Source organism: Pseudophryne corroboree, chromosome 1, assembly GCF_028390025.1.
Source record: "Pseudophryne corroboree isolate aPseCor3 chromosome 1, aPseCor3.hap2, whole genome shotgun sequence".
Taxonomy (NCBI): Eukaryota; Metazoa; Chordata; class Amphibia; order Anura; family Myobatrachidae; genus Pseudophryne; species Pseudophryne corroboree.
In genome coordinates this window covers 694,755,035-694,777,655 of record NC_086444.1, presented here as the reverse complement: position 1 = coordinate 694,777,655, position 22,621 = coordinate 694,755,035, and the positions used below count along the sequence as shown (strand labels likewise).

General features: G+C 47.8%; 1 protein-coding gene across 3 annotated transcripts in view; it reads right to left on the bottom strand.

Moving 5' to 3' along the window:
- The window catches only part of AP3D1 (adaptor related protein complex 3 subunit delta 1), a 560,201-nt gene extending 537,978 nt beyond the window's left edge, over positions 1-22,223 (bottom strand). The window contains exon 1 of one of the 3 annotated variants that reach the window (XM_063914795.1): positions 21,966-22,223. In XM_063914795.1, coding sequence (XP_063770865.1) covers positions 21,966-22,061 — 96 coding nt within the window. In that variant the 5' untranslated portion in view covers positions 22,062-22,223. Of the gene's footprint in view, positions 1-19,509; positions 19,591-21,965 lie in introns of those variants that run through there. The other 2 variants (XM_063914794.1, XM_063914796.1) reach the window with 2 other exon arrangements.
- Positions 22,224-22,621: the final 398 nt, after the last annotated feature.

The window sequence follows — 22,621 nt, the reverse complement described above, 5'->3', positions numbered from 1 at the left end:
GCATTTGGCATGTCGTCAAATTTTTTGTGTAAGGAGTCGACACTTGCACGTAATTCCTTCCATAAAACCATCCACTCAGGTGTCTGCCCCGCAGGGGGTGACATCACTTCTATGGGCATCTGCTCCTCCTCCACATAATTTTCCTCATCAAACATGTCAACACAGCCGTACCGACACACCGCACACACACCGGGAATGCTCTAATAGAGGACAGGACCCCACAAAGCCCTTTGGGGAGACCGAGAGAGAGTATGCCAGCACACACCAGAGCGCTATATAATGCAGGGACTAACTGAATTATGTCCCCTATAGCTGCTATAATATTTACTGCGCCTAAATTTAGTGCCCCCCTCTCTTTTTTACCCTTTTCTGTAGTGTAGACTGCAGGGGAGAGTCAGGGAGCTTCCTTCCAGCGGAACTGTGAGGGAGAAATGGCGCCAGTGTGCTGAGAGAGATAGCTCCGCCCCTTTTTCGCTGACTTTTCTCCCGCTTTTTTAAGGATTCTGGCAGGGGTAATTATCACATATATAGCCTCTGGGGCTATATATTTTGATTGTTTTGCCAGCCAAGGTGTTTTTATTGCTGCTCAGGGCGCCGCCCCCCCCCCCCCCCCCAGCGCCCTGCACCCTCAGTGACCAGAGTGTGAAGTGTGTATGAGGAGCAATGGCGCACAGCTGCAGTGCTGTGCGCTACCTTGGTGAAGACAGAAGTCTTCATGCCGCCGATTTTCCGGACTTCTTCTTGCTTCTGGCTCTGTAAGGGGGACGGCGGCGCGGCTACGGGACCGAACACCAAGGCCAGTTCCATGCGGTCGATCCCTCTGGAGCTAATGGTGTCCAGTAGCCTAAGAAGCCCAAGCTAGCTGCAAGCAGGTAGGTTCGCTTCTTCTCCCCTTAGTCCCTCGTTGCAGTGAGCCTGTTGCCAGCAGGTCTCACTGTAAAATAAAAAACCTAAATTATACTTTCTTTCTAAGAGCTCAGGAGAGCCCCTAGTGTGCATCCAGCTCGGCCGGGCACAAAAATCTAACTGAGGCTTGGAGGGGGGTCATAGTGGGAGGAGCCAGTGCACACCAGGTAGTCTAAAAGCTTTCTTTTAGTTGTGCCCAGACTCCTGCGGAGCCGCTATTCCCCATGGTCTTTACGGAGTTCCCAGCATCCACTAGGACGTCAGAGAAACCATCTGCACTGCAGGGGAGGCAGATATAACATGTGCAGAGAGAGTTAGATTTGGGTGGGTTATTTTGTTTCTGTGCAGGGTAAATACTGGCTGCTTTATTTTTACACTGCAATTTAGATTTCAGTTTGAATACACCACACCAAAATCTAACTCTCTCTGCACATGTTATATGTGCCCCCCCTGCAGTGCACATGGTTTTGCCCAACTGCTAAAAAAAAATCCTGCTGCGATCAACTTGGAATTACCCCCCTTGTTGGGATTATAAAGGACAAACAGAGCGTACGACTTTCTGTGACAAGTAGTCCTCTTCACATAGATCTGTAAAAAGCCCATACAACTTTCAAGGACTTTGAGGTAATTGAGGAGTCAGTAGGCACTGGTACCACAATAGGTTGTTGATATGAAAAGCAGACACATCCTTTGGCAGAAACTGCTGGCGCGTCCTGATCTCATCTCTATCCTCATGGAAAATTAAGTAGGGGCTTTTACAGGACAAAGCCCCCAATTCCAACACCCGTCTAGCAGACGCTAACGCCAACAGTGTGACAGCCTTCCAAGTTAGAAACTTGACCTCATGCTCCTGTAAAGGCTCGAACCAATCCAATTGCAGGAACTGCAACACCACGTTAAGATCCCAGGGTGCCGTAGGAGGCACAAAGGGAGGCTGGATGTGCAGAACCCCTTTCAAGAAAGTCTGAACCTCAGGGAGGGAAGCCAACTGTTTCTGGAACAAAATGGACAAGGCCAAAATCTGGACCTTTATGGAGCCCAAACGTAGGCCCACATCCACACCTGCTTGCAAGAAGATGAGAAACCACCCAAGTTGAAACCACCGTAGGAAACTTCTTGAATTCACACCGAGACACGTACTTTTTCCAAATTCGATGGTAGTGTTTAGACGTTACTCCTTTCCTAGCCTGTATCAGGGTAGGAATAACTTTGTTCAAAATGCTCTTCCGAGCTAAGATCTGGCGTTCAACCTCCATACCGTCAAACGTAGCCGTGGTAAGTCTTGATAAGCGAACAGCCCTCGTTACAGAAGGTCCTCTCGAAGAGAAAGAGACCTCGGATCTTCCAGCAGTAACTCCAGAAGATCCGCTTACCAAGGTCTTCTTGTCCAGTCCAGAGCAATGAGGATCGCCTGAACTCTTTTCTTTACGAATTTTTGAATTCTTGGGATGAGTGGAAGTGGAGGGAATACGTACACTGACTTGAACGCCCACGGAGTTACCAGGGCATCCACCACCACTGCCTGTGGGTCTCGCGACCTGGAACAGTATCTCCGAAGCCTCTTGTTGACGCAGGAAGCCATCATGTCTATTTGAGGTACACCCCAAAGATTTGTCACCTCTGAACACCTCCGGATGGAGACCCCAGTCTCCCGGATGGAGATCGTGTCTGCTGACAAAGTCCGCTTCCCAGTTGTCCACTCCCGGAATGAAGGTTGCTGACCGCGCCACTGCGTGTCTTTCTGCCCAAAGGAGGATTCTTGTTACCTCCGGCATTGCAGCCCTGCTCTTCGTTCCGCACTGTCGGTTTATGTAGGCCACTGTCGTTACATTGTCCGACTGCACCTGAATGGCCTGATCTTGCAGAAGATGTGCCACTTGTAGCAGTCGAGTCGTGAGAGCAATGGACTGAAACAACCTCTCCCTGGAAGATGCCTTTATCAGCAGATCGTCCAGATATAGAATTACATTCACACCCCATCTGCGGAGGAGTACCATCATCTCTGCAATCACCTTGGTGAACACCCTCGGTGCCGTGGTGAGGCCGAATGGCAGTGCCTTGAACTGATAGTGACAGCCCAACAGTGCAAATCTGACATTAGCCCGGTGCGGCGCCCAAATCGGAATGTGGAGGTACGCATCCTTCATATCCAGGGATACCAGGAATTCCCCCTCCTCCAGACCTGAGATCACCGCTCTCAGAGACTCCATTTTGAACTTGAATTCCCTCAAATGAGGGTTTAACGACTTCAGGTTCAAAATTGGTCTGACCGAACCATCCGGTTTCGGTAATACAGATAGGTTTGAATAGTAACCCTTGCTTTCCAGATGAGGTGGAACTGGAACAATGACATTTGCCTTTTCTAATCTTCGAATGGCTTCCTGTAGCCCTTCCTGTCAGCAAAGCTGGTAAGCCTGATTTGAAGAATCTGTGAGGTGGGAGCTCTTGAAACTCCAGTCTGTACCCCAGGGATACAAAATCCAGAACTCAGGGATCCAAGCCGGATGATATCCAGACGTGACTGAAAAATCTAAGCCTCGCTCCCACCCGCCCACTCTCCAGGCTGGGAGGTCCACCGTCATGCTGTGGATTTTGAGGAAACAGAGCCAGGCTTCTGTACCTGGGAACCTGCAGGAGCAGGTTTTCTGGATTTTCCCCGACCACCTCTGAAGAAAGTGGAAGGGGGCTTGGACTTCTTAACCTTTGCGGTCCGAAAGGACTGCATTGTAAATTTAGGAAAAAAAATTTAGGTGTCTGAGTGGCTGAGGGAAGAAAGGTTGACTTACCCACGGTTGCCGTGGAGATTCACGCATCCAATGCTTCCCCAGAACCTGACCTGTGAAGGGTAGGTTCTCCACACTTCTCCTGGATTCTGCATCTGCAGACCATTGGCGCAGCCAGAGTCCCCTACGTGGCGAGACAGTCATGGAAGACGTCCGTGCATTCAGATGACCCAGGTCCTTCATGGCCTCCACCATGAAACCCGCAGAATCCTGTATGTGACGTAAAAACCTTTCAATGTCACTTCTATCCAGAGAATCTAATTCCTCAAGTAATGTGCCTGACCACTTTACTATGGCTTTAGAAATCCATGCACAGACAATAGTGGGCCTTAACGCCATGCCAGAAGCAATGTATATGGATTTGAGCGTAGTCTCAATCTTGCGGTAGACCCAGGGACAGGTAAAACCACCTCTTAAGATAGCCTAGATACAGAAGCGTCTACTATTGGGGGGGGGGATTCCCACTTTTTCCTATCCTCCTCAGGTAAGGGAAAAGCAACAAAAACAAAAACCCTTTTTGGGATCTGGAATTTTTTCTCTGGGTTTTCCCAGGATTTTTCAGATAATGCGTTTAATTCCTTAGACGCAGGAAAGGTCAGGGATGCTTTCTTATTCCCTGTAAAAGTAAGCCTCCTCAGGTGCTTTGTCAGTAATGTTTAATGGCCTCAATCATGAGCTGCACCCCCTTTGCAAGGGATGCCTCACTTCCCCCGCATATCCCCATCACTGTCTCCCGTATGTCGACTTGCATAATTTGGGCAAGAGCACGCTTGTTTGGGCATATACCAGGGGAGTTTGAGGAGGTAGTGGGAACAGAACCAGACAAAACCTCTACAGGTTCTCTCAAAACCGGTGTTTCAGTCTCAGTATGAGCAATCCTAGATTAAATCTGTGCTATCATTCCCTTAATTGAAGCCACCCACAACGGTTCGGATTCAGAAAGCTGAGACATGTTATTACATTCCTGAGTACATGGAATGGATTACTCTGGGGAAGATACATACTCTGCAGCGCAAGACACAGAGGGCCTAATTCAGATCTGTTCGCTCGCTAGATACTTTTTGCAGCGCTGCGAACAGATAAACGCCGCCTATAGGGGAGTGTATTTTAGCTTTGCAAGTGTGCGAACGCATGTGCAGCCGCCCTGTACAAAAACAGCTTGTGCAGTTTCCAAGTAGCTCTGACCTTACTCAACCGCTGCGATCACTTCAGCCTATTCGAGCCTGGAATTTACGTCAGACACCAGCCCTGCAAACGCTTTGACACGCTTGCATTTTTCCAAACACTCCCAGAAAGCGGTCAGTTGACACCCACAAACGCCCTCTTCCTGTCAATCTCCTTGCAAACGGCTGTGCGAATGGATTCTTCGCTAGAACCAGTGCACAACAACAATCCGCTTTGTAACCGTACGGCGCGCCTGTGCATTGCGGTGCATACGCATGCACAGTAGTTACCTGATCACTGTGCAGCGAAAAACGCTAACGAGCAAACAGATATGAATTAGGCCCAGAGTCCCTGGACATGGTAATGTGAGAAATAAACACACACAGGAAAATATCAGACACAGTTTCCCCCATGTACCTTCAGAGACGGAGTTAATGGAGCCAGCACCCACACAGCGCCCCAGTAGGCAGTTATATAATAAAAGCCTGGCGCTGACTGTGCAACCTTAATAGACTTCAGAGTGTAAAATTGTGAATAACACTCACTCCCCCCCCCCCCCCCCCCCCTTCTATAACCCCTGGTACCGCACAGGCTAGCTGGAGTTATGTGGAGGGTGAGCGCTCCCTGTCAGAGTCTCTGTGCATGATCTGCAGGGAGAAAATGGAGCTGGTGAGCTGCTGGATCTGCTCTGAGGAGAAGCTCCGCCCCCTGTCATGGCACGTCTTCCCGCACTTTAAGATTATACTGGCCTGAGGTAAAACACATTGCTAGCAGTAGAATACCTTCCCTGATAGCCAGATGACCAGTTTTACGGGTATCGCGCTGGCCCAGGGGGCCCCTCACAACGCCGCACAGCAGTGCCTCTGAGCCCTCCGGAGCGCAGCTACAGTGCTGCGCTCCTACCCTGATGCCACCATTCTCACTGGTAACCCGCTTGGCAGGTCGCAAGCAACCTACTACCACAGATGTCTTCTGGCTCTGTTAGGGAGTGGCGGCATGCTGCGGGAGTGAGCGGTCACCTCGGGGGCTTGCGATCATCACCCTCAGGAGCTCAGTGTCCTGTCGGCGGAGATAGTGGCCATTAACCTCAGAGGGTTGGACACTACTCTCTCCCCCCGCCCACCCAAGACCCACGAAGCAGGGAGGCGGTTGCCAGCAGCCTCCCTGTGCCAATCTCTTTAAAAAAAATAAGAATTTACTTACCGATAATTCTATTTCTCGGAGTCCGTAGTGGATGCTGGGGTTCCTGAAAGGACCATGGGGAGTAGCGGCTCCGCAGGAGACAGGGCACAAAAGTAAAGCTTTCCGATCAGGTGGTGTGCACTGGCTCCTCCCCCTATGACCCTCCTCCAGACTCCAGTTAGATACTGTGCCCGGACGAGCGTACACAATAAGGGAGGAATTTTGAATCCCGGGTAAGACTCATACCAGCCACACCAATCACACTGTACAACCTGTGATCTGAACCCAGTTAACAGTATGATAACAGGGGAGCCTCTGAAAAGATGGCTCACAATAACAATAACCCGATTTAGTTAGCAATAACTATGTACAAGTATTGCAGATAATCCGCACTTGGGATGGGCGCCCAGCATCCACTACGGACTCCGAGAAATAGAATTATCGGTAAGTAAATTCTTATTTTCTCTATCGTCCTAGTGGATGCTGGGGTTCCTGAAAGGACCATGGGGATTATACCAAAGCTCCCAAACGGGCGGGAGAGTGCGGATGACTCTGCAGCGCCGAATGAGAGAACTCCAGGTCCTCTTTTGCCAGGGTATCAAATTTGTAGAATTTTACAAACGTGTTCTCCCCCGACCACGTAGCTGCTCGGCAGAGTTGTAATGCCGAGACCCCTCGGGCAGCCGCCCAAGATGAGCCCACCGTCCTTGTGGAATGGGCTTTAACAGATTTAGGCTGTGGCAGGCCTGCCACAGAATGTGCAAGTTGAATTGTGCTACCAATCCAACGAGCAATCGACTGCTTAAAAGCAGGAGCACCCAGCTTGTTGGGTGCATACAGGATAAACAGCAAGTCAGATTTCCTGACTCCAGCCGACCTGGAAACTATATTTTCAGGGCCCTGACAACATCCAGCAACTTGGAGTCCTCCAAGTCCCTAGTAGCCGCAGGTACCACAATAAGCTGGTTCAGGTGAAATGCTGACACCACCTTAAGGAGAAACTGGGGACGAGTCCGCAGCTTTGCTCTGTCCGAATGGACAATCAGATATGGCTATGTGAGTCAAAGCCGTCAAATCTGACACTCGCCTGGCCGCGGCCAGGACCAACAGCATGGCCACTTTCCATGTGAGATATATCAAATCCACAGATTTGAGTTGTTTTAAACCAATGTGATTTTAGGAATCCCAAAACTACGTTGAGATCTCCCAGTGCCACTGGAGACATCAAAGGGGGGTTGTATATGCAGTACTCCCTTAACAAACTTCTGGACTTCAGGAACTGAAGCCAATTTCTTTTCTGGAAGAAAATCGACAAGTCGAAATTTGAACCTTAATGGACCCCAATTTGAGACCCATAGACACTCCTGTTTGCAGGAAATGTAGGAATTAACCTAGTTGAAATTCTTCCGTGGAGCCTTCCTGGCCTCACACCATGGAACATATTTTCACCTAAGCGGTGATAATGTTGTGCGGTCACCTCCTTCCTGGCTCTGACCAGGGTAGGGATGACCTCTTCCGGAATGCCTTTTTCCCTTAGGATCCGGCGTTCACCCGCCCTGGCGTCAACGCAGCTGCGGTAAATCTTGGAACAGACATGATTCTTGCTGAATCAAGACCCTTCTTAGTATCTCTTGAAGTTCCGGGTACCAAGTCCTTCTTGGCCAAACCGGAGCCACGAGTATAGTTCTTACTCCTCTCCTTCCTATCATTCTCAATACACTGGGTATGAAAGGCAGAGGATGGAACACATACACCGACTGGTACACCCACGGTGTTACCAGAGCGTCCCAGCTATTGCCTGAGTGTCTCTTGACCTGGCGCTTCATGTGGGACGCCATCATGACCACCTTTGGTCTTTCCCAACGGTTTACAATCATGTGGAAACTTCCAGATTAAGTTCCCACTTTTCCGGGTGGAATTCATACATGCTGAGGAAATCTTCCAAGTTGTCCACTCCCGGAATGAACACTGCTGACAGTGTTATCACATGATTTTTCGCCCAGCGAAAAATCCTTGCTATCATTGCCCTCCTGCTTCTTGTGTCGCCCCGTCTGTTAACGTGGGCGACTGGTATGATGATGTCCTACTGGATCAGCACCGGTTGACTTTGAAGCAGAGGTCTTCCTAGGCTCAGAGCATTGTAAATTGCCCTTAGCTCCAGTATAGTCATGTGGAGAGAAGTCTCCAGACTTTACCACACTTCCTTGGAAATTTCTTCCCTGTGTGACTGCTCCCCAGCCTCTCAGGCTGGCATCCGTGGTCACCAGAACACAGTCCTGAATGCTGAACGTGCTGCCCTCTAGAAGATGAGCACTCTGCAGCCCCCACAGAAGAGACACCCTTGTCCTTGGAGACAGGATTAACCGCTGATGCATCTGAAGATGCGATCCGGACCATTCGTCCCGCAAATCCCCCTGAAAAATTTTTTTTTCGTGAGATCTGCCGAATGGAATCGCTTCGTAAGAAGCCACCATTTTTCCCAGGACTCCTGTGCATTGATGCACTGATACCTGGTCTGGTTTTAGGAGGTTTCTGACTAGTTCGGATAACTCCCTGGCTTTCTCCTCCAGGAGAAAACCTTTTTCTGGACTATGCCCAGAATCATTCCTAGGAACAGCAGACGTATCGTCGGAAAACGGCTGCGATATTTGGAATATTTAAAATCCACTCGTGCTGTCATAGAACTACTTTAGATAGTGCTCTTCCGACGTCCATTCTTTTCTTTGAAGAATCATCTTTTCGGCCATTACCCTGGTAAAGGCCCGGGGTGCCGTGGATACTTCAACGGCAGCGTCTGAAACTGATATTGACAGTTCTGTACCACGAACCAGAGGTATCCTTGTTGAGAAGGACAAATTTGGACATGGAGGTAATCCTTGATGTCCAGGGACACCATATAGTCCCCTTTTTGGTTCGCTATCACTGCTCTGAGTGATTCCATCTTGATTTGAACCTTTTTATGTAAGTGTTCAAAGATTCAGATTTAGACTACGTCTCACCAAGCCGTCTGGCTTCAGTATCACAATATAGTGTGGAAGACTAATACCCTTTTCCTTGTTGTAGGAGGGGTACTTTGATTATCACCTGCTGGAAATACAGCTTGTGAATCTTTTCCAATACTGCCTCCCTGTCGGAGGAAGCCGTTGGTAAAGCAGACTTCAGGAACCTGCGAGGAAAAGATGTCTCGACTCTCCAATCTGTACCCCTGGGATAATACTTGTACGATCTAGGGGTCAACTTGCGAGTGATCCCCCTGCGCGCTGAGACTCTTGAGACTACCCCCCCACCTCACCTGAGTCCGCTTGCACGGCCCCAGCGTCATGCTGAGGACTTGGCAGACGTGGTGGAGGGCTTCCTTTCCTGGGAAGGGGCTGCCCGCTGCAGTCTACTTCCCTTACCTCTATGTCTGGGCAGATATGACTGGCCTTTTGCCCGTTTGCCTCATGGAAACGGAAGGATTGAGGCTGAAAAGACGGTGTCTTTTTCTGCTGAGATGTAACTTGGGGTAAAAAGGTTGGATTTCCCAGCTGTTGCCGTGGTCCCCAGGTCCGATGGACCGACCCCAACTAACTCCTTTCCTTTATACGGCAATACTTCCATGTGCCGTATGGGATCTGTATCACCTGACCACTGTCGTGTCCATGACATCTTCTGGGAGATATGGACAACGCACTTATCTTGATGCCAGAGTGCAAATATCCCTCTGTGCATCTTGCGTACATATATATAGAATGCATCCTATTAAATGCTCTATATCAATAATATATTTTCAGTCAGGGAATCCGACCAAGCCAACCCAGCACTGCATCTCCAGGCTGATGGCGATCGCTGGTCGCAGTATAACCACCGTATGTGTGTATATACTTTTTAGGATATTTTTCCAGCTTCCTATCAGCTGGCTCCTTGAGGGCGGCCGTATCTGGAGACGGTAACGCCACTTGATAAGCGTGTGAGCGCCTTATCCACCCTAAGGGGTGTTTCCCAACGCGCCCTAACTTCTGGCGGGAAAGGGTATAACGCCAATATTTGCTATCGGGGTAACCCCACGCTTCATCACACACTTCATTTTATTTTATCTGATTCAGGAAAAACTACAGGTAGTTTTTTCACTCCCACATAATACCCTTTTTTGTGGTACTTGTAGTATCAGAAATATGTAACACCTCCTTCATTGCCCTTAACGTGTGGCCCTAATGAGAAATACGTTTGTTTATTCACCGTCGACACTGGATTCAGTGTCCGTGTCTGTGTCTGTGTCGACCGACTGAGGTAAATGGGCGTTTTTAAAGCCCCTGACGGTGTTTCTGAGACGCCTGGACCGGTACTAATTGTTTGTCGGCCGTCTCATGTCGTCAACCGACCTTGCAGCGTGTTGACCTTCTCACGTAATTCTCTCAATAAGCCACCCATTTCGGTGTCGACTCCCTAGAGAGTGACATCCCCATTACAGGCAATTGCTCCGCCTCATCACCAACATCGTCCTCATACATGTCGACACACACGTACCGACACACAGCACACACACCGGGAATGCTCTGACAGAGGACAGGACCCCACTAGCCCTTTGGAGAGACAGAGGGAGAGTTTGCCAGCACACACCAAAAACGCTATAATATATATAGGGACAACCTTATATAAGTGTTTCTCCCTTATAGCATCTTTATATATATATTAATATCGCCAATTAATGCCCCCCCTCTCTGTTTTAACCCTGTTTCTGTAGTGCAGTGCAGGGGAGAGCCTGGGAGCCTTCTCTCCAGCCTTTCTGTGAGAGAAAATGGCGCTGTGTGCTGAGGAGATAGGCCCCGCCCCTTTTTCGGCGGCCTCGTCTCCCGCTCTTCAACGGATTATGGCAGCGGTTAAATATCTCCATATAGCCTCTGGGGGCTATATGTGAGGTATTTTTAGCCAATATATAGGTTTTCATTTGCCTCCCAGGGCGCCCCCCCCCAGCGCCCTGCACCCTCAGTGACTGCGTGTGAAGTGTGCTGAGAGGAAAATGGCGCACAGCTGCAGTGCTGTGCGCTACCTTTAGAAGACTGCAAGAGTCTTCTGCCGCCGATTCTGGACCTCTTCTTACTTCAGCATCTGCAAGGGGGCCGGCGGCGCGGCTCCGGTGACCATCCAGGCTGTACCTGTGATCGTCCCTCTGGAGCTGATGTCCAGTAGCCAAGAAGCCAATCCATCCTGCACGCAGGTGAGTTCACTTCTTCTCCCCTCAGTCCCTCGTTGCAGTGATCCTGTTGCCAGCAGGACTCACTGTAAAATAAAAAACCTAAGCTAAACTTTTTCTAAGCAGCTCTTTAGGAGAGCCACCTAGATTGCACCCTTCTCGGCCGGGCACAAAAATCTAACTGGAGTCTGGAGGAGGGTCATAGGGGGAGGAGCCAGTGCACACCACCTGATCGGAAAGCTTTACTTTTGTGCCCTGTCTCCTGCGGAGCCGCTACTCCCCATGGTCCTTTCAGGAACCCCAGCATCCACTAGGACGATAGAGAAAAAAAAAAAATAATAATAATAATAATAATAATAATAATAATAATAAAACTAAAAACTCCTAGGAGCTCCCCTAGCTGTGACCTGCTCCACCGGGCACATTTTCTAAAAAGAGTCTGGTAGGAGGGGCATAGAGGGAGGAGCCAGCCCACAATCTCAAACTCTTAAAGTGCCCATGACTCCCAAGGGACCCGTCTATACCCCATGGTACTAATGTGGACCCCAGCATCCTCTAAGATGTAAAAGAAAAGCCTTAACCCCTCCTTCCGTGTACACACATACAAAGTACTAATATTTACAGTGCAGACGCTACAAAACACCACACAATCTATACCAGAGACACCAGGCTGCGACTTTAACCGCACAGGAATTAAGTTTTAATGAAGCACATTCAAATTCATACACACACACACACACACACACACGTGTTGAATATGAAATTAATCACTGCAGGCTGGTAAAGTGGTTCTGTTGCATCACATTCGAGAAGAAGAAAAAAAAAAAAAAACACGAAAAAGAAGTTCAACGCAAGCAGGGTGGCATGGGACCTGGTGCACTGAGAAGGGATGTTTGATATGACTGCGGCAATACTACATAAGGACACTTCTGCATAACCTTCAATTATATCCTTAAGCTTTACTGCACACAAATTGAAACTGATCAACATGGTTATCAATGTAAATGCACTTTAACTGTGAGAACTAGTGAGAAGACTGACAAGCTGCCCTCAAGAAAGTGGTGGTTACAAACTTGTTTCAAACAATGGGCCTTTTCATTCATTAGACATGAAAGGTCAAAAAATTACAGGTACAGCAAAGCAAGAAAGCCAGATAAAACAGCATTGTTTAAACAGCCTAAAATCTGGGTACAAGAAAGTAAGCCAGTTAGACACATAGAAACTCATTAGGTTTTCACAAAGAGCACACTATATATTGAACTAACGCCTTCATTAAAGTATGTGACAATAACTGTGGAATCCACAGTTTTCACGAAGATACTCATAAAACTAATTCCTTTGGCATTTGAAGCAATAAAATGCAGTTTATTAATCTGTTTTCAAAGTCTAGTATATAGTTGTACACAGAGGCGTCTGCGCTGAGTGGAGAAGACGCCGCAGAAGAGGAGTCCAGCCAGCCGCAGGACCGGGGAAGGACATCCAACCTTCAGCGGACCGGGACCCTGCAGCAAGGGAGGAGACTGACCAGCGACGGGAGCACCGGCATCAAGGAGGACACCTGCTTACCAGAGCTAGAACCCGCAGAAGACCCAGGCTGGCTTAAAAAAGACGGCGCGGAACAGCAAAGAGGACGGCGCAGACCGGGATCCTGCAGCTGGAGAGAAGATCCCCCTTCAGAGCGCAGCAGACCACACTGAAAAGGGTGCATCCCCGGTGGCGCTTAAGACGTGGAGTGTCGGAGGTGGCAGAAGCGCCGCAGCTTGGGGTGAGAAATCGCTGCCACACTTCCGCTGCAAAACTCTGCAATTAGTCAATTAAGGGGGTAGGCTCCCCTCACCAGTGCCACGCGGGCCTTGTCAATTAAGGGAGTAGGCTCCCCTCACCACAGTGCCCCACAGGATTAGTTAATTAAGGGGGTAGGCTCCCCTCACCACAGTGCCCCGCGGGCCTTGTTAATTAAGGGGGTAGGATCCCCTCACTCTATAATGTGTATTTCGGCTCATTCTATGTGCTATAATGTGAATTTCGGCTCATACTGTGTGCTAGTATGTGAATTTCGGCTCATGCCATGTGGTGTAATGTGAATTTCGGCTTATACCGTGTGCTAGTATGTGAATTTCGGTTCATACCGTGTGGTGTAATGTGAATTTCGGTTCATACCGTGTGGTGTAATGTGAATTTCGGCTCATACCGTGTGCTGTAATGTGAATTTCGGCTCATACCGTGTGCTGTAATGTGAATTTCGGTTCATACCGTGTGGTATAATGTGAATTTCGGCTCATACAGTGTGCTAGTATGTGAATTTCGGTTCATACCGTGTGGTATAATGTGAATTTCGGCTCATACCGTGTGCTAGTATGTGAATTTCAGTTCATACCATGTGGTATAATGTGAATTTTGGCTCATACCGTGTGCTAGTATGTGAATTTCGGCTCATACTGTGTGCTATAATGTTAAAGGGGCACAAGTATTAGGTAGTATAAGGGGTCCTACTACACTGAAGGACACGCCCCCTTTAGAGTTGCCACGCCCCTATTCTGGAGTGCGCGCGCGCACCCTCGGCACACGTATAATTGCACCCTTCGACTTTCCATACCCTCATCCGCCATTATTGATCTTGACCTGGGCTCCAAAAACCCTAGTTACGCCTCTGGTTGTACAGAAGTAGTAGCAAGTGAGTAGGAGTTGTAATAAGCACTGTAATTAGAATATTTAAAAGCAAAATTGAATAAATACTGCAGAGCACTGCTGTGCGACCAGCGGCCCATGGACAGCACCCAGCCTGCCAAGCCACCTCACAGTCCTCTCTACATGATGAAGACAGAATGCAGTTGAAAAAAAATAATAATAATTTTTTAGCAGCCTCATAAGGGAGTCAACACTGGTTATAATGACCTTTGCTTTCAGATTGACACAGCAGGAAGCAGTTTCATACTTCAGCATTACTGCCACCTAATGGGGGAATTCAATTCTTTTCTGCGGTGCGCCAATTAATGGGAGCCCAAGCTAGCAGTTCAATTGTTCCTGGAGCCCAATAATTATCATGCTTGTCACGGCCAAATAAACTGGCTTTAGTTGCATATTTTTGGATAAATTCAGCTGAAGTCCTGGTTAGGGCAGCCAAACCATGGAGTTTTTAGCACATTTCTGCTCACCACCTCAGGAGGCTCCGAGCAGAAATGTGTACCCGGTGGCATGCACGCCCGAATGGAGCAATAATTAAATTGGTGCATGTGGGCGCCCATCAGTAACAGCCGCCAGGAGAACAATTGTATCGCCCCCTTAATCTGTATTCTGGACCATTTTGTCTCAAAATCGCACAACTCCTTATTGGTCTAAATGAATTACGTAAGCGTGATTTCACTGGGTAAAAAACAAGAAGCTTCCTTCTAGTTGGCTCTTCATACTAATGTTCTAGCAGCTATTCCAGGGTAGTGTGTAGAAACCACCACATAACCCTGCAGTGAGAGAAAGGCAGAGGTTGTCTTCTAAAAGAATTCAACATATCCACTGAAATGTTGTGCTTTGTTAGTATCTAAGGACAATTCCAGTATTACTCTACTGTTCTGTAGACATAAGTCCAGTGAACGCAAAAATGTGATATGGTGCATATTTTACCCAGAAACAGCCACCTGGAACCCACGTTTAGAAGATGAGCGGGTCCCACAGGACGCACTCATCTGGATCTGTGTGGCGCATCCTGTGGGGCCCATCAGAGGACTCAGCAGGTGAATGGCTGTTTCCTCAGCCAATCACCTCCTGTAGTCTCCAGCCAATCATAGCCTGCGGTGTCTCCCGCCAGTCCGGCTCGGTTTGAATCCCCCTAACCACGGAGATGCGCGCTGACCCTGGGCTGGGCTCCGCCGCCAGCACCATGAATCTGTGCTGCAGCGCTGGCAGACTGGCCCCGCTCACCCGGCACAGCTCCACTTCCTCCCCGCTGACCCTGTCTCCGCCGCCAGCACCAAGAGACTGGCCCCACTCACCTGGCACAGCTCCCGCATCTGCCCTGTGCCCCCAGCCCGGTGTCCGTTCCTTCCCCTCGGTGGCATGCGTGTCTGGGCTGCAGCAGGCTGTGTGTGTGGGGTGGTGGATGGGCTTGCTGTAGGGGTTCCCGGGACACTGTCTAGGAAGGGGGGTTTACTGCATTGTGCCTAAGTGCTCTGCCTGGCGCTAACATGCTCTGCCTGGCGCAAAGTGTATAACGGGCTCTGCCTGGCGCAAAGTGTATAGGAGGTTCTTCCTGGTGCAATGTGTATAAGCTGCACTACTGTGTGGTGTAATTTGAATTGCCATATTATGTGGCCACACCCCTTCCCCATGAAGCAACGCCCCTACATTTTTGCTGCATGCCTTCAGCGTGCACTGTCTATGCTTTGGCATATAGGAGGGGGGAGCACAAATTCGCTTTCTGCCTTAAGGCCCATACACACTTGCCAATAAAATGAGTGACGTCGCTCATTTTATCGGCAAGTGTGTATGCCGCCAGCGACGACCGATGCGCGGCCCCGCGGGTCGCCAGTGCATGCATGCAGGATCTGGACTGTCGTCCACGACCTGCATGCAGGGTTGGCGGAGGCGTGACATCACTGAGCGGTAATAGCACAAGCCCGGGAGGGGAAACATTAGACGACGACGCTCACAGAGCGACATCGTCTAATGTGTACGGACCTTTAGGGCACCAAAATGTCTAGTTACAGCTCTGGTGCAGTGTCCTGTATGCTACACAGCCCAGCAGCATGGTCACCCAGTCCTGCCCCTTTCAACACTTTGTAGTGTCCAATCAAGTCTGTGTTTTTACAATTACCGTAATAAGATTAATAATAGCCTCCATTACGATGGGACCCAGAAAAGGACACGTAGGACCCCAATTTTTTAAAAGTGAGGGGGGTCCCTGGAACCCACTTTTTTTGGACTCAGCACGATCACTGAAGTCTGTATTTCTATTTTATTGGGGGGGGGGGATTTAAATGTTTGAAAAGTCGGTTGGGTGTGTTTTTTCCTGTCTATTAGATAAGAACAAACAGACACTCAACTGACTTTTCAAACATTTGAATATCTCTCAATATGTATGTGCAGACAACTATACTACCACTATTATTGCTCTGAATGGTGGTTATAATTCACATATGGACAATAACAGTAACGCCACAAAAACAGTTTTGTATTAATTAAAGATGAGCGGGTTCGGTTTTACTCGGTTCTCAAAACGGCATCTTATTGGCTCACGGACGTCACGTGTTTTGGATAGCCAATAAGAAACATCCGGATAAAACCGAACTGGCGTTAATTCTGGCGTTACATCCGAACCCGCTCATCTCTTGTATTAATACTGTAAGAAAATGAGTCTGTGCTTTTTATTTTTTTTTATACATTGGGCAGGATGTAAGGACGCCTGAGCTCGGTGGCCGTGCGGAATGCTGGCCAAACTCTGACGTTTTTTCAAAGGGGCAATCATTTACACGGCATGATTTAGCTTCGTAAATGATTGTCCCTTTAAAAAAAAAAGCCAGCATTCCAAACAGCCGCCGAACTGAGGCGTCATTACTTCCAGCCCATTAACTATAAATCACCATTCAATTGTGCGCCCTGCGGCTACCACTATGGGGCGCAAAACGGAGTAACTTAATTGTTGCTTTGTTCGAGCACCCATGAGCCGCGGAAGAGACATTTCTTAATGCGTTCCTGAGGGGGTGAGAAGAAATGTTGGAAGTGTCTAATTTAGGTGCCCAAACAGGAGTTTGGGTACACTAACCAGGATTTTAGAGGGAAGAAGCCACTATTCACGACTAAATAAAAATTTAATCAACCCCCCATGGGGCCGATTCAAAGTTGAATGCAATTCAGTTTTACAGGTGTGTCTTACATGTTTTCGTGCTGTGCCTGCTCTGAATGCAAGCACACGCAACTCTGTCACATCTCTACTTCTAGCTGGACGGGCACAATCACCTGACCTAGGAGTATATTCAATTAAAGTGGGATCCATTCCGACATGTATTTGTCGGAATGGATCCGACAACCCCTATTCAAATCTCATCTTAATTCGACTTTTTCAAGTCGAATTAAGATGAGGGACGCAGAAGAGGAGAGGGGGGGGCGAGCCGCGGGGAGACCAGCGGGGGACAGCCGCCGGCAGCCAGAGGAGATCAGCGCTACAGATGGATGTCACACAGCTGCCCGACCTTACGGCAGTGTCCACCCAGCTCCAGCAAGCTTGCTGGAGCCGGGTGGACGATGCCGTGAGCGGCGCGGGTGTGTCGTCCTGCTGCAGCGCTGATCTCCTCTGCGGCTCTCCCCCCCTCTGGGTCCGCATCTCAGTCAGACATCTTTTGATGTCGGACCGAGATGGTCGAAAAGTTTTCGACACAAGCACGTGGATCGGCAGTTATTCCGCCGATCCACGAGCTTTTCAACAAGTTGAATTTTTCAACTTGTCGAAAATATTGAATAGTTTGGAACCCCTTCCGACCTAAAAAAAAGTCGAAAACTGCCGTCTTTTCAACAGACAACAGTTTTTGACTTCAATTGAATATACCCCCTAAACTCTAATGAGATGGTTTGGGATGAGTTGGACCGCAGAGTGAAGGAAAAGCAGCCAACAAGTGCTCTGCACCTCTGTTAACTCCTTCAAGACAGTTGGAAAACCATTCCAGGAGACTACCTCATGAAGCCGATTGAGAGAATGCCAAGAGTGTGCAAAGCTGTCATCAAAGCAAAAGAGGGCTACTTCAAGGAATCTCAATCTAAAATATAAAACATATTTTGATTTGTTTACGACTATGTGTTCTTTCATAGTTTTGATGTCTGCAGTATGAATCTACAATGTAGAAAATAATTAAAAATAAATAAAAACCATTGAATGAAAAGGTGTGTCCAAACTTTTGACTGGTACTGTATATAAGTAAAGTTCAGAGAGGGTGTGTCAGCAAGACTGCGGGCTATGTTGTGTGCTCGCATAAAGACACCTGTTTTTAGACGTTCTTTTGCACCAAGGATAGAGCTGGTACCAGAATGCACTAGTGACATCTACTTACGCATGGGGCCAGTCTGGCCACAGAGATATGCACAACTCAGCATACAGGCTAATATAAGTATTTTGTTACGTTCATGGAAATGTGGGAGCAATTTAAGAACTACTTGTATTAATATCTGCATCATACCAAATTTCTTTATGGAGATATGAACAACTGCAGAGACCAAATCTACTTCTTTACGGTAAATATCTCAATGGGGTCGATTCAATTCGGCAACAGATGAATAGCGCCAGGAATTAGCTCCCGACGCTATTCAATTCAGCTTAAGTTAAGTCGGCGAATGCCCGTCCTTGCCGACTTAACAGGTAGTTTTGTCAGGAAAACGGGCATTTTCCAACTTAACTACCCGCGGCGATGCTGAATCCCGACAGAATCAGCCTCGCGCCGGCCGCACTTTTGTCGGTTTTCTTCTCTTACACCCCCCCCCCCCCCAGGGGTGATTGAATCGACCCCATAGTATATTTCATGATGTGTTTAGCCAGACACTATGAAAAAACACTTTGTATAACAAACAGTCAAACCACTATTATACAGACAAAGGCACAACTATATAGGCAAAGGAACAACTTCACAATTTGGACCAGTACAACCAATGGTAAGGTGCATGCACAAGTCTACTGCAACTCTGTCATAAGTTCCAATAAATCAAGGAAATCCTAACATTAGCAATTATTTGCAAGTAACTAAAAAATCAGCCAGATTGAAACTTTGAGAAACAGGTCACACTGTAATGGTGCCCATACACTTATGAGATTATCGGTACTAGCCTTCGATTTCGACCACATCTGTGAGAGAAATCGAAAGCTTTTATGCACATTTTAGTACCTTGAGACGCGATGCCGGTCGAATATCGCGTCTCATTATGTGCTGCACTTAATATTTCTTGCATCGCAGTGCGATCGCATGTGGTTTTAAGCCCACGAGATATATCGCACTGCGATGTGCGATGGGCACCCGCCGTGAGCGGCCAGAGGCCACTCCCACTCGGCGGTGACGTGCCCATCAAGTGATTACCATGCGATCTATCACATGATCACATGGTAATCACTTTGGCAGTTCAGGTGCAATTTCATCGCACCTGAACTGCCGGTGCGATGCCCTGCGATGTCGCATCGTGGGGCATCGCACAAGTGTATGGCCAGCATAAGATTCAAAAGCAGAGTAAAAAACAAAACAAAACAAAAAACAAAACAAAAAAAACATAAAAACTAATATGCACACTGAACAGCAGGAAAAAGTGGAAAAGTATTTACGTAAAGTAGCATACCTTTGTTTAAAAGTAGTTCTGGAATCATAAGATTGATAGTGAAATTGCCTTTTATGGACACTACACACTTTAGCGATTACACTGAAAGATATGAACGATCTCATTCATTAATGAAACATCACTCCCCCCGTCACCCCCCACCACCACCACCCGCAGCCATTTGCAAGTGATGTTTAAGTGAGCCCTAGGCATTGCTTGATCAGAGGCAGCACCGTGATCAGTGACACCCGGTGAAGTAAATAGAACCCCACAGCATTAAAAGTGCGCACGGCTGAAAAGGGGATGTGATCCTGCGGGAAGTCAGTGCATATTTCAGGGGCATGGCATACCAAGGAGGGTCGTGCCCTAATGGAAAGCCCTGATACACACCGGGGGAATCGGGGGAAGTCCTCCAAGCTTTCCCAGAAGAGATGCTGGGCTGCCCCTGGAAACTCTGCCTGCACTGCGGGCTCCTCCTCAATGACAGGAGATGGACACTGCACGAGAATGTCCCAGTGCAGTGCCCAGCTCCCTGTCACTGCGGAGGAGTCAGCATTTTGGTATCACCCCCTGGAAGGGCGGTCCGAATCCTCCTTGTGACTACTCTGTCTTGATAAATACATTTCAAACAAGAAACAATAATATGTGCACTCGTTTGTGCATGGAAGATTGTAAGAGTAGGTGTAAAGAAAAAAAAAAATAATAAAAATAAAAATTTATATATTTTTTTTTTTATAAATGTATTCCGATAATGCTGAAGAAATTCTATTTACCAAATAATTGTTTTTTAAGTTTTCCAGTAGTAGTAGTAGGGACCCATATATCTGCAATCAATTGGGGCAAATACCCATTCTGCCAATGCCTGGGTCAAGGAACCGGCAAAATCCAAAATGTTGGACAATCTCAATTTGCCAATTCTAACTCAAAAATTATCGGAAATCAGCAATGCAGTATTTTACTGATCATCAGAGTCCACTGATCAACATTGGAGAATCACCACTTAGATGATAGGCAAAATTACTGAAATTTATAATCTCATGGGGCTTAATTCAATTCAGTGCACTGTCATCCCCGACTAGAGGATTTCTTCTCACTCCACTCCAGGGATGTGAGCAAAAATCCAACAAAACTTGGGTCTGCAATGCTGTTTTGTGCCACAGCGCGTACAAAATAGCACTGCTGGGGGGGGGACTTTAGATGGAGAACGCCTGTTCACGCGCCTAAATACCCTGTTTAGTCCGCAAGAACCGCCCTTCCCCGACATGATGGTGCGCAAAATAGAATAGCACAGGGAGCTAATTCCCGGCACTACACAATACGCATTGAATCGAGCCCATGGAATTTAAAAATGCAAGGAGCATGATGTTAAACTTTATTACACAAACATTTTGAGAACCATTGTTTTGATATTAGCCAGGCATGCAAAACACATGCTGTCATGAAAAATATTTACCATGAACCGTTAAATAAATGTGTCCTGAATACAGCACTGCACTTTATAACAGTAGGGTGGATGTCTGGGAATTGAATTAGTCAGATTACATTATTTTAGGAAGATCGGAAATGAAAAGCTTTACTTATGTCATGGCCAGATTATGGTGGGGCGGAGGCTTGTGACAAAAGTGGAGGTAAGGAAAGAAGAATATGTCACCACATTTAATCCAAATATAACCAGCAACGCAATGCCTTTTGAAACAGGACAGAACCAAAAAACGAATAAATAACATAAAAGATGTACTGTAAAAGGATGGGTGTATGAAGAAATTTAGTGCCATTTGATAAGACTTCATGAAAAAACAAAGTTACTATAGGGAGCTTTATTTTAAGATGATTGCCTATGCTAGTCAGCACTACACAAAATGAGAATGAATATAGCAAAATGAGGTCACATAAAATAATATGCAGAGTGCAGTACAGCACAGGGAACCAGACACGTCACATCTAGGCAGAGGAGAAGAGGGAACAGCACATTTAGGTGTTTATAGCTCCGAGAGCTTTTAACGTCTGTTTACATATCAGTTGTGTGCAGCACGGTACCTGCCACAGTATCTCCCAATGCTCAGTGAGAGCACCCAGCCCATCACAGGAGCCTTTCAGTCCACCTGGATGCAAACAAGCCACTTCATTCATTCACCCTCGCCCTGTACTCTCACTGGGAGCCCATGCTGTCTCCCTTCTCTTCCTTGGGTGGGAAAATAGTGCAGTGCAAAGTGGAGCACACTGACAGCGAAGTAACATCCAGTCACCCCCATTACCCAGAAGCATCACAGCCTATTACCCCCAGGTATTTACACCTCCCCACTTACCCCATAACTAAATGCCTGTGACCCACCCCAAGACCATGCCCACTCGCCTCACTTACCTGTAAGGGGTGTTATCCCCATCCCCTCAGCTGCTCCATCTCCGCCCACCGCACTGACACCCCAACTCTCAGCGCCCTCTCTACCCGCATACCCGGCTCACCCCCTGCATCTCACCTCATCTTCCTTGTGATTCCGGATACCTCTCACCAGGTCCTGCAGGTTCTTATCAAACATGCGATCGATGCTGCCCTTCACCATACGGAGCGCCATGGCCGGACACCGGGTAGGGCCCCGCAGCTTCTGCTGGAGTCTCCTGCTGTCACCGGATACTGAGACACAAAATGGCCGCCGCTCAGCTGACTGTAGTCCCCGCCCACTAAGCCCATGTGACAGGGGGATGGCTGCTGCTGTGGCCGCTCAGTGGTGTGTCAGGATATTGCTGGCTGCCTGTCACCAGCACCAGGCCGCTGTGCATGTGATGTGTTATTAGCACTGACACTGGCGGTGATATAAGAACAGCTGCTGGCTGTAAGATACAGTTCTCGTATTATACATTATTCATGAAGCATGAGCTCCTCTGTAGTTTATTAATCCCCCGACAAAAAAAACGTGTTGTAAAATGAATAGTTTCCTTTTCTACGGTTCTCATGGCAGCCATACCACAATAGAAGAAGGCTAATTTGGTAGGAAAATTAATCCAAATGCCAAAGTAACTGAAGTGATGTGTGTTTGCCGTAGCGTCTAAAGCCATGACTTGATAAAGATTCAAAATATCTGCCTTGTGAACATAACCACTGTGTATGGGATTACATAAAAATTAACTATTTTCT